The sequence below is a fragment of the Diceros bicornis genome, chromosome 33, assembly GCF_020826845.1.
Source record: "Diceros bicornis minor isolate mBicDic1 chromosome 33, mDicBic1.mat.cur, whole genome shotgun sequence".
Lineage (NCBI taxonomy): Eukaryota > Metazoa > Chordata > Mammalia > Perissodactyla > Rhinocerotidae > Diceros > Diceros bicornis.
In genome coordinates, this window is record NC_080772.1 from 7,661,615 (window position 1) to 7,675,202 (window position 13,588).

General features: G+C 37.8%; 1 protein-coding gene across 4 annotated transcripts in view; it reads right to left on the reverse strand.

The window, feature by feature from the left end:
• Positions 1 to 13,588, reverse strand: part of ATP6V1H (ATPase H+ transporting V1 subunit H) — a 119,920-nt gene that overhangs the window by 44,053 nt on the left and 62,279 nt on the right. For 3 of the 4 annotated variants that reach the window (XM_058528700.1, XM_058528698.1, XM_058528699.1), the window contains one exon: positions 5,932 to 6,033. The exons of the other annotated variant lie outside the window; for it this stretch is intronic. In XM_058528700.1, the coding sequence (XP_058384683.1) occupies positions 5,932 to 6,033 (102 nt within the window). The remainder of the gene's footprint in view (positions 1 to 5,931; positions 6,034 to 13,588) is intronic. 4 annotated transcript variants of the gene reach the window in all.

Consider the following 13,588-nt stretch of genomic DNA (forward strand, 5'->3'; position numbering starts at 1 on the left):
GCAAGGCTACACAGATCACACAGAATCAGATAAATATGACACCACCAAAGAACACCAACAAAGCTCCAGTGACTCATCCTAAAGAAATGCAGATCTTCAATTTGCCTGACAAAGGATTTAAAATAATCAACTTAAAGAAACTCAGTGAAATGTAAGAGAACACAGGCAACTAAGAGAAATGAGGAAAACAATACCTGAACAAAATGACAAGTTTAATAAAGAAATAGAAACCATAAAAAGAATCAAACACAAATCCTGGAGCTGAAGAATACGACAGAACTGAAAAATGCAATAGAGAGCCTCAACAACAGACTTGATTGTGCAAAAGAAATAATCAGTGAACTCGAAGACAGATCACTTGAAATTAGCCAGTTAGAGAACAAAGAGAAAAAAAAGACTGAAAAAGAATGAAGAAAGCCTATGTGAATTATATGACACCATAAAGTGAATGAACATCTGCATCACGGAAGGCCCAGAAGGAGAAGCAGGGACAGGGAACAGAAAGCTTATTTAAAGAAATAATAGCCAAAAATTTCCCAAATCTTGAGAAAGATATGGACATCAAGGTACAAGAAGCTCAAAGGACCCCAAGCAAGATCAACTCAAAGAAGGTTACTCCAAGACACATTATAACCAGAATGTTAAAAGTCAAAGACAAAGAAAGAATCTTGAAAGCAGCAAGAGAAAAATGACTCATCACATACAAAGGAACCCCTGTAAGGCTATCAGTGCGTTGCTCTACAGAAACCTTGCAGGCCAGGAGAGAGAAAGATTATAGATTCAAAATGCTGAAAGAAAAAAAAACTGCCAACCAAGAATATTATATGTGGCAAAACTGTCCTTCAGAAATGAAGGAGAGATCAAGACATTCCCAGACAAAAAAAAGCTAAGGGAATTCATCACCACTAGACCTGCCTATCTTCAAGTTGAAATGAAAAGGCACTAAGTAACAACACTAAAACATATAAAAGGATAAAACTCACTGGTGAAGGTAAATATATAGTCAAATTCACAAATTCACATAAATAATGTAATGGTGGTATGTAAATCACTTTTATCTTCAGTATAAAAGTTAAAAAATAATAATATTAAAAATAACTATTGCTGGGGCCGGCCCAGTGGCATAGTGGTTAAGTTCACACACTCCGCTTTGGCAGCCCGAGGTTCGCAGGTTCAGATCCTGGGTGCAGACTGACGCACTGCTCATCAAGCCATGTGGTGGCAGCATCCCATATATACAAAATAGAGGAAGATGGGCACAGATGTTACCTTGGGGCTAATCTTCCTCAGCAAAAGAGGAAGACTGGCAAACAGATGTTAGTGCAGGGCCAATCTTCCTCACCAAAAAAAAAAAAAAAAACTATTGCTACAATAATTTGTTAATGGATGCATAATATAAAAAGATGTAAAGTATGACATCAATAGCATATAATGTGGGGAGAGGAGGAGGGTGAAAGTGTAGAGTTTCTGTATGCAATTAAAGATAAGTTATCAGTTTAAAATAAACTATTTTATACATATATAAGATGTTTTATGAAAGCCTCATGGCAACCACAAAGAAAAAACATAGTAGACACACAAAAGATAAAGAGGAAGGAATTAAAGTATACCGCTACAAAAAATAAATCACAAAGGAAGACAGCAAGAGGGGAAGAAATGAACAAAGGAGCTAAAAAACATCATAAAACAATTAACAAAATGGTAACAGTAAGTCCTTTCCTATCAATAACTACTTTAAACATAAACACACTGAATTCTCCAATCAAAAGACACAAAATTGCTGAGTGGATAAAAAAGAGATCCAACAATATCCTGCCTACAAGAGACTCACTTTAGCTTTGAAGACACACATAGGGTGAAAGTGAAGGGATGGACAAAGATATTCCACACAAATCATAACCAAAAGATAGTAGAAGTGGCTATACTTATATCAGATAAAATAGACTTTCATTAAAAAACAGTCACAAGTGACAAAGAAGGTGACTGTATAGGGATAAAAGTCAATTCATCAAAAGGATATAAAAATTATAAATATTTATACACCCAATAAAGGAGCACCTAAATATATAAAGCAAATATTAACATACCTGAATGGAGAAATAAATAGCAATACAATAATAGCAGAGAACTTCAATACTTCACTTTCAACACTGGATAGATCATCCAGACAGCAAAGCTGGCAATCTGGGCAGTGTGGGTTTGATCAGCACTGCAGTTACTTTCCATATTTCTTGGCTCAAAGAGGGGTGTCTCTAATATGCTAGTTCACAGTTTTTCAAGTGGCAGACCAAGAAGCTAGACGAAGAATTAGGACTCAGTAAAAATATAATAGTTCATCAAGGAGATGATGGCCAGAGCTACAAGATGGCCTTGAGTTTGCCCACTGAGTGGAGTGATCATGTCTATGTTTGGGTCTGTGTAACTGGTGCTGAGGTTGAACAGTGGTGGCAACCCAGTGGACTACCTTAGGTTTCAACTTCGCTGAACCATCCGTAACCCAAGCCCAGGCATTCAGGGCAACCTCTGTGAATATAGGGCTCCAGTGAGCCAGTGGGTTTGCTTTAGCTGCTGGACTGGAGATCAAGTTTCCCCCAAAGTGACAGCTGTCACTTTTCATGTAAAGCCAAGATGTTGCTGGGGCCAGCTGCCTGCATTCTTAAATATTGCATTTCCATTTGACAAGCAAGGCCTGTTGGGTCCTTCCCACCTTGTTAGTTGTAGAGTCTGAGTTGACCCACCCCAAAACGGGAATGGCAGAGTCCCAAGGCCTACCTGGGTGAGTTCAACAGCAGCAGGCAAAAAGCTGCTTTTCAAAAGGGGTAAATCTAGTAGGCACATCAGGGAGGTGATGAGTCCAAAACCCCAAGGGGTGCCTCTAGATGGAGGCCGCCTCCCTCTGTGAGAGGCTCCAGTCAGCAAAATCATCAGTCACACTGACCATAGCTCAAAGGGGTCACACAGGTCATGGAGCCACAAAGGAGCATGTCACAGTGCCCAAGAGCTCTCAATGCAGTTGGTTGGTCTGGGCCCTCCTCCTCAAAGGCTGCTCACTTGCAGGTTAGCAGATATAAAAGACCAAAGAGAAAGCCAATGTGTAGCCCATACTGTCTTCAAAACTCAGAGTCCATACCTTTTTGGTACTGGGGGTTGAAAAGACAGCAGTTTTCCCTTGAGTGCTGGAGGCACTGAGCACTGTGAATCTGCCTACATAGTTCTCAGAAACTTTACCTGGGAGGCAGCCTCATGGATGTGGCCGGGGTGTATCAGCCACCTCTGCTGGCAGAGGTATGATAGCTCTGCATCAGGGCCATTGAGACTGAGGTTTATGACTTGCCAACCAACATGACACCATCTATACAGTGGAAGTTTTTGCCATCAGAGGGCAGAGACACTTGTACTAAATCCTCACCATTCCAATGGGCAGTGGGAAGGATTTGGTGTGTCTATAGCACTTTTCTACATGTATCTCTTCCCAATTGGGAGAATCTCCTCCAACACTCATGGTTTGGGGATGTGCAAGCATACACACATTAATTCTTCATACAAATTCAGATTTAGAAGAAACAACAACACGTCACTGAACTGGTCTGACGGGTCCCAACCACAATATATTAGTTTCTCTTTCCCACCTGCAATCAGGAAATACAGAATCTACAAAGAAAAAAATAGAAATTATCTGTAAACCTACAGATGGGAGATAGCCACTATTAACACTTTCATTGACTTGTTTCATGGAGTATGTGTATGTTCACATCTAATAATTGAGGTCATATTACGCTCAGCTTATTGCATATTATAAAAAGATTTTCCCACATCATCATCAAATTCCCATTATTATTACATATGAATGTACCACAGTGTTTATCTGTGTACAGTGTAATCTGTCATTAAATTGCATGTTTAGGTTATTTTCAAAATTTTTGCTATTATAAATAATGCTGCAATAAATAGTGTAGAATCTTTTAATGCTTTCTTTCATATATGGAGTGAGGCATAAATCTAATTTGCTATTTTTGTTATTATTTTCCCCAAAAAAGCTTTTTTCATAACATTCATTTTCTATTTGTTTTTGAAACTTCTGATAATGTACAAAACTCTTTTACACACACAGACTTGTGTATCTGTCTGTATCTATGCCATCTGCCTTCTGAAGTGCACCTGAAATTAAGTTCTATGCAAGACCATTAACAAGGGTTTGCTGGATCAGAATGAAAACGTCCTGCAGTTCAAACACTCAGTGACTCAGTACACTAAATAATTTTCGACTTTCCCTGAAGGATGTACCAAAATCCTGAGTAGTTTCCCATATACCACTGGCCTAATATTGCTTCCCTCATTTATCCTCAAGAAGAGCTCTAACCGTGGGACAGACCCATCCCTTCAAACCTAGAGGTTACCATGCTACACTCTGCATATTTACCCATCATGTGGAGTTCAGAGATGTTCACGGTCATTATTCCAACCCAGAAGAAATCCAAGAAAAACATTTCCCTTTACTCCAAAGGGACCTGAATTACAACCTCTCCTTCTTATATCTGAACCCAAAAGTGGGTTGCCTCTTACCTACTCCAAGCCTAGTTCTCCATGTAATAGTGTCAATCCTGACAACTCAGTATGTGACCCACATGATATTCCACAGCACTGGCAAATTCCGCTCCAGAGGAAACTGTCATAATTTTGGAGTCAGGGTTACCAAAGTCCACCAATACAAAGCAGCCTGAGCTGTTTTGTAATCAGATATAGAAAAATCAAGATAAAAATCAAAAATAATATATTCCATAGACACTTGGGGGGAAAAGGTGATTTCTCTACTTGAAGGGATGCACCTCCATCTAGTCATTGACGTGTTTCATAATGTCTGAATACTTATACACAGTGAGGACAAAGAAGACGTCATGAAGTTCAATTGTGGAATGTCAAAGTCTGCAACTACAACTGTGGCTCTGCCATTTTTTTCACATTCTAAGAACTTCTGGGTTTATATGATACTGTTTTATGATGAATAAGATAAATATTGTTACATATCTTCCTTATAGATAGCTTTGATGAATATAAGATTTTGACATTAATAATAATAAAAGTGGCTAATTCTTACTGAGAACTTATTATGTACCTACTGGCACTATTCTAATCACTGTACTTGGATTAACTCATTTAATTCTCACATCAACCTCATGAGAAAGGAATATGATTATCATCCCAATTTTACAGATTAGAAAACCAATCAGTAAATGGAGTAGCAACAATTCAAACCAAGGCACTATGCATTCCTGCTTTTCCAAACATAAAACAGCCCTTTGTCCCATTTAATGTTTTCTCCCTTGATATGATACTGGCACCCTAATGTCTTATTTTTCAAAAAAAAAGCCTATCTTATTTTTTCGTTGTTAATGTATCTAAGTGATTTTAAATTATGTAGCCAGCATCATCTCCTCTGTAAAGCCTCACCTGTCTCCTCTCATGTGAAAGTCCTCTCTTCGATACTTTGAAATACACAATTTCATTACTATACAGCTACTCTAACTTTTCTTTACAGGTGTTATATTTCCTTTTATACTTTGAACCCACTGAGTTCAATAACAATGTTTAATTCATCTCTGTAACTACAAATAGTAGTTGAAAAATAACCAGTGCTCACAAAATGGCTTTGAATTAAATTATACAAACCAAAGAAAATCCTGAACATGAAATATCTATTGTGATGTCTGCTGGCTACTCATAACAGTATTATACAGGTGTACTTATATTTTCATACTACCCACTTTTAATTAGGTTTATCATAATTCCCAGTATGATGGTAATCTTGATTTTGCTTACTCCATTAGCTCCTCTGGTAAACTACTCTATTTTAGATAAGTACATTAGTTAGGACTCTATGTAGATTCCATTCGTTTCAGGAAACCCAAGTGAAATTAATGGCTCTTCTCTCACCGTTTGCCTCGTGGATAATGCCGCACATATTCTCCAACGTCATGAGCAGCAACGGCTAAGACTTGTGGATCATCTGACACCTCCAGAAGTTTTGTCAAAATTCTGAAATAAATTTAATCCAAAGAGAGATTCATTTCTAATTCTTCTACAGGGTACAACAGAGCACAGGTATAAGGCAGGTATCTTCCTGAAAATAGACGTTTATAAATATAATCATATTTTCTACAGACTTCACTATTATGCATAATACATTACACATCAGCAGTTTTCAAACCTTTATACATATATAACAGGTTACTTTCAGATTCTCAACGTATACCACACACAATTGCCAAAATACCAGGGACTCTCTCTTCTTCCCTCTCAAGAAAGACAACTAGAATGTGAGTAAATGTTATTTTAATATACAACTACCAGAGGATCTTTGCTAATGATATTTTGAAAATAAATCATTTGTAAGCCTTTTGTTAGTATTAGGAACAAATTACTTTCAGCTGTGATCAAGATGGAGCCTGAGCACTAAGCACATGCATCTCTCCTCTCTCTTGCTCCAACTCGCACAAAAGACTTGAACATATACTTTATAAATATAACTAAATCCACAACAGCAAGTGAATGTTTCTGAGAAGATGGCAGCCCAAATTCACAATCCAGACTCCCCTGCACTCCTAATATCTTTTCCAGAGCAACATACAAGCTGAGTGAAACTACTGCTGGAGTCTGATGGGTATTTCTGGGAAGAGGAGCCAACCACCAACAGCAGTGAAGGCTCCCTTCTGCTGGGAGCCTGGAGCCATGACCACAGACTTCTGCCTCCTCAAGGACCTCCAGGAGGGGGCGCGTCTTACAAAGGGATGCATGTATCCTCGGGAGTGAAGGGAAAGGGGGACTACACTGCTCAGAATCCAATCAGCTGGGAAAGGACTGCCTTCCTTATGAGTGCAAATGGAGATCATTCACGGAATACATAATCCCTATGTTATTTAAACTGCTCAAGGGCACAGAAACAGATGGAAAACTTCTCAACTCATACTACAAGCAGAGCCTAACTGTGAGAACCAATTAGAATGAGTAGTTTTTAAAGATGGGTAGGTACAAAATATAAATATAAATATATTTTATATAAAATATAAAAAAATTGCTTTCTAATATGCCAGCAACAGCCACTCCCTTAGACATAGATATATGCACTCCTTAAAGAATTAGCTAACTGAACCCAGTAAAATACTGAGAAAATATGTTTTATTCAGTTCTCAGCTCAAATGCCACCTATTGCTTAAAAGCCTCCGATCACCCTAAGGCAGTACCCTCCCTCATCATTCTCTACCCCCTCTTCCTGATTTTTCTTCACAGTACTAATCACCACCAGCTATTATATTATATATTTACTTGACTATTTGCTTAGTCTTTCTCTCCCAAATACAGTCATGCATCGTTTAACAACAGGGATACATTCTGAAAAATGCATCACTAGGCGATTCTGTCATTGTGTGAACATGGTAGAGGTACTTACACAAATCTAGGTGGTATAACCTACTACACATCCAGGCTATATGGTACCAATCTTATGGGACCCCCATCGTATATGCGTTCTGCTGCTGACCAAAACATCATTATGCGGCGCAGGACTGTACAATGTAAGTTTAATGAGAATAAGAACTTTGTCATATTTGCCATTGTATCTGCGACACCTAGAACAGTACTGACCATACAACAGATGCTCAATAAACACTTCTTGAAAGAAATGCATTAAGTATAAAACGGTGATGCCAATTAGGAAAAACAATTTTGACAGCTCCTAATGGAATTTAAAATACACAGACCTTTTGACCCAGCAATTCTATTTCTAGGACTTTATCCTACAGAAATATTTTCACATTTCCACAAAGATGTCTGTGTACACTATCTTAAAAAATGACTAAGAGAAAATGCCAGAGGGTGGAGGCCACATGGAAGTGTCAGGCTTTTCCCTCCATTTCTTCTTCCATGCTGGCAGTGCCTGTTTTTTCTTTTGCAACAACAATAACTTTGTGTACAAAGCAATTTCACATCCACCATTTTATCTAAGCTCTAATACTAGGATTATTAGTTCTCCCTATTTCACAGAGAGGTAAACTGAGGCTCAGTGAAATACAGTAGCCAAACACACACAAAAAAAGACTAAGTCATTTTAAGAGACCCCAAGCCATAGTAAGTGAAAAAGACAAGTCATAGACTAACATTTAGTATGTGACATGTGTATGTGGTGACATGCATAAATGTATAAATAACTCTATACAGTCATCTGCTGCATGACGATGTTCCACTCAACAATAGACCGCATTTATGATGGTGGTCCCATAAGATTACTACCATACAGCCTATGTATGCAGTAGGCTATACCATCTAGGTTTGTGTAAGTACAGTCTATGATGTTTGCACAACAACAAAATTGCCTAACAACGCATTTCTTAGAACCTATCTCCGTTGGTAAACAACACATTAACTGTATAAAGATGTAGGTACAGACATGTCTATGAACAAAAGAACACCGGAGACTGTACCACCTGTTGACTCTGGTTACTGCTGGGGAAGAGTCTGAGATAGAATAGCAGTGAAGAAACCTTTTCACTTTAGTTTTGTATGCCTTTAAGAGTGCTTGAATGACTTGGCCCAGACTGTTTGATATAACTTAGAATACAATGATTTACCAATATACACACATCCGTTAAAAAAAAAAAAGTTACCTAATTTTACCAAGATGCTCAAGATGTTACTATCCCTTAATACAGTTAATTTAAAATTAAATTTAACTTGAAAATCTAAGTTTAAAATATTTAAGAGAAAAAAGTTTTGAAATCACTTGGTTGTCTGCTTACATACGAACTATTCACTTACAAAATATAAATCTTATTTCTTAAAATCTTTACTAGAAAACAACTTGAATCACAACTATCTTTGCTCATATCATTTGCATTAAAGTAAACACTTAAAAGTAGTAAAACTCTATTTTGTTCAAAATCTTATGAATCTATGAAGCTTGCTTACTTTAGTTTCTAGAGTGCACTCATTTGGTAAAGTCCCCTAAGACTGTGGTTCTAGGTTTCTCTACTATCTTTTTCTATCATCATCTCAGCCTGTCAAATAGCTAACCTCTATAAACAACAGGAAGCACCAACAAAGAACTCTGTTGTCAATCAAGGAATCATTTCATTATGAAGTAATTACACACCTTCAATCTTTCAGACTAACTGGGAAATCTGCATTTCCAAATAACAGATGAGAAAGGAAATGAGCATTTATTATACACTTGCATGTTCCAAACTCTGTGTAAATATATTCCTCACATCAACTCATAAATGAGGAAATAAGACCCAGAAAAGTTATGTAATTGGCCTAAGGACACAGCAAATGTTGAAACTGAGATTTGAATGATTATCTGCTGACTCCAGCCCACACAAGCACAACTGCACCCTGACGGCAGTTCATTCAAGCACACGAAAACCCACTAAGAAGAAACACATCATCTGTTCAACTTCCCATACATTCTCATTTTTAACATTTCAGACTACAGGCATACTTCGGAGACACTGCAGATTTGGTTCCAGACCACTGCAATCAAGGGACTATCGCGATAAAGTAAGTGACACAAATCTGGTTTCTTGGTGCATATAAGTTATGTTAACACTATACTGTAGTCTATTAAGTGTGCAACAGCATTACTTCTAAAAAAACAATGCACATACCTTAATTTAAAAATACTCTACTGTTTTCATATTCTTTGGATAAATACTCAGAAGTGGAATAGCTGAATCATATGGTAGTTCTATTTCTAATTTTTTGAAGAATCTCCATACTGTTTTCCATAGTGGCTGGGCCAATTTACATTCCCACCAACAGTACACTAGGGTTCTCTCTTCTCCACATCCTCGCCAACACTTGTTATTTCTTGTTAGATATATGCACCCCTATGTTCACTACAACATTATTACAATAGCCAAGCACCCACCGAAAGATGATGGATAAAGAAGATGTGGTATATATATATACAATGGACTACTACTCAATCATAAAAAATATGAAGTCTTGCCATTTGCATCAATATGGATGGACCTTGACGGTATTAATGCTAAGTGAAATAAGTCAGATCGAGAAAGACAAATACTGCATGATTTCACTCATATGTGGGGGAAAAAAAAACAGAACAACAAACACACACATAGATACAGAGAACAGATTGGTGGTTACCAGAGGGGAAGAGGAGAGGGGGGAAAGTGAAAGGGGTAAAGGGGGACATTTGCATGGTGATGAATAGAAACTAGACTTCTGGTAGTCAACACGATGTAGTCTATATGAAAAATGACATACACCTGAAATTAAAATAAAACACTTTATTGCTAAAAAATGCTAACCATAATCTGAGCCTTCAGTGGGTCATAATCTTTTTGCTGGTGGAGGGTCTTGCCTCTGTGTTGACGGCTGCTGACTGATCAAGGTGGTGGCTGCTGAAGGCTGGGGTGGCTGTGGCAATGTCTTAAAATAAGACAACACAGAAGTCTGCCACAGCAACCGACTCTTCCTTTCACTAGGCCATTGTAGGGTAAGTAACTGGCCTAATTTCAATTTTGTTGTGTCTCAGGGAGTAGAGAGGCCAAGGAAGGGAGAGAAAGGGAGGAACAGCTGGTCGGTGGAAGTCAGAACACACACAACATTTATCAATTAAGTTTGCCATCTTATATGGGCACACATCATGGCGCCTTAAAACAATTACAATAGTAACATCAAAGATCACTGATCACAGATCACCATAAGAAATATAATAATAATAAAGGAGTTTGAAGCTTTACAAGAACTATCAAAATGTGACACAGAGACAAGAAGTGAACAAATGCTGCGGGAGAAATGGCGCCAAAAGACTTGCTCAATGTGGGGCTGCTGCAAACCTTCCATCTGTAAAAAACACAACATCTGCAAGGCACAATAAAACGAAGTACGCCTGTATGTTCTTTTCAAACGGCCAACTTGCAAATTATTCTAAAATTAACTTTAATTTAATACAACTGAAACATTTTAATAATTTCAAGATTAAATTACTTTGATGTTATTTTTATTATTTTGAAATTTTCTTAAGAAATTATTTTAAGAAATAATAAGAAAATGATATTAATGAAGAGTTCTTAAAAGCATAACAGAATAGTTGTTCTGAATACCTTAAACCAAAGGACAGCAAATTACAGCTGAAGTCCAAACCAAAAGTGGCAGCTGCCACTTTTAAAAATATTTGGCACTACAAGGATACACGTGAGTAGTTGTGACAGACTGAATGGCTCACAAAACCTAAAATGTTTACCTTCTGGGACTTTACAGAAAAGTTTGCCAATGCCTTTCTTTAATCATATTCAGTGACCTGAGCCTTTCTCTACATGGCTGAGACCCTTGATACTCAAAATTAGGTCTGCAAATCAGCAGCATCAGTATCACTTGGACACTTATTAGAAATGCTGAATCACAAACCTACTACCCCAGACCTACTAAGTGGCTATAGCCACAGAGGAGAAGCCAATGACTGGCTTCAAAGCTTCAAAGGACAGGCTGACTCTCTTGTTAGGGGCTAATGCAGCTGGTGACTTTAAGTTGAAACCAGTGCTCATTGACCATTCTAAAAATCCTAGGGCCCTTAAGAATTATGTTAAATCTACTCTGCCTATGCTCTATAAACAGAGCAACAAAGCCTGCATGACAGCACATCTGCTTACAACATGATTTACTGTAGACACCTACTGCCCAGAAAAAAAAATTCCTTTCAAAATATCACTGCTCATTGACAAGGCACCTGGTCACCCAAAGGCTCTGATGGAAAGGTCCTACGAGATTAAGGTTGTTTTCACTCCTGCTAACACAACATCTATTCCGCAGCCCACGAAGCAAGGAATAATTTTGACTTTCAAGTCTTATTATTTAAGAAACACATTTCATAAGGCTATAGCTGCCATAGATAGTGATTCCTCTGATGGATCTGAACAAAGTAAACTGAAAACCTTCTGGAAAGGATTCACCATTATAGATACCATGAAGAACACTCATGATTCATGGAAAGAGGTCAAAATATCAGGAGTCAGCCCTGATGGTCTAGTGGTTCACGTTCTGCGCTCTCTGCTTTGGCAGCCCAGGTTCATTTCCTAGTCGCAGAACCATACCACCAGTCTGTCAGTTGCCATGCTGTGGCAGTGGTTCACATAGAAGAACTAGAAGGACTTACAATTAGGAAATACAACCATGCACTGGGGCTTTGAGAAGAAGAAAAAAAAAGAGGAAGACTGGCAACAGATGTTAGCTCACAGCAAATCTTTCCCTGCAAAAAAAATAATATCAACATTAACAGGAGTTTGGAAGAAGTTGATTCTTCTTCCTCATGAATGACTTTGAGAGGTTCAAGACTTCAGTGGTAGAAGTAACTGCAGATGTGGTAGAAATAGCGAGAGAACTAGAATTAGAAGTGAAGCCTGAAGATGTGACTGAATTGCTGCAATCTCATGATAAAACTTTAATGGATGAGGAATTGTTTCCTATGAATAAGCAAAGAAAGTGGTTTCTTGAGACGGAAACTACTCCTGGTAAAGATGCTGTAAAGATTGTTGAAATGACAACAAAGGATTCAGAATATCACATAAACTTAGCTGATAAAGCAGTGGCAGAGTTTGAGAGGACTGATTCCAATTTTGCAAGTTCTACCATGGGTAAAATGCCATCAAACAGCATCACATGCCACAGAGAAATCGTTTGTGAAAGAAACAGTCAATCAATGCAGCAAACTTCATTGTTGTTTTAAGAAATTGCCACAGTCACCCCAACCTTCAGCAACCACCACCCTGATCAGTCAGCAGCCATCAACATCAAGGCAAGACCCCCCACCAGCAAAAAGATTACGACTCACTGAAGGCTCAGACGATGGTTAGCATTTTTAGCAATAAAGTATTTTTTAATTAAGGTATGTATATTGTTTTTTTAGACATAATCCTATTTCAAACTTAATAGACATAGTATAGTGTAAACACAACTTTTAGATGCACTGGGAAACCAAAAAAATGGTGTGACTTGCTTTATTGCGATATTCACTTTATTGTGGCGGTCTGGAACCAAACCAGCAATGTCTCCGAGGTATGCCTGTGAATTAAAAATTCAGTTTCTCAGACACACCAGCAACACCACTGACTACTGTACTGAACAGCACAAACATAAATTATTTCTATCATCACAAAAAGTTCTACTGAAGCTGAAATAGAAAACAAAAAATTTTAAATGGCATAATCTACAGGAATGCCAAAAAACTCAATAAATAGGAAAAAGATCTAAGGGAAGATGGCAAGACCATAACATTATCTGAAGGAAATCCTATATAAATGGAAAGCTACACCATGTTCATGGATTGGAGACCCAAAAATTTTAAAAATACCAATTCTCCCTAGATTGAACTACAGATTCCCAAACAAAATTGTACCAGAATTGTTAACAAGTTTATTCTAAAATGTGTACAGAAATTCACAGAGCCAAAAGGCACCAAGACACCTTGGAAGAACAACAAATTTGGAGCGCTCATGCTACCAGACACCAAGACTTACTGTTAAGTACAGCAATTAACATACTGTAGTATTGGAGCAAGAATAGACAAATAAATGAT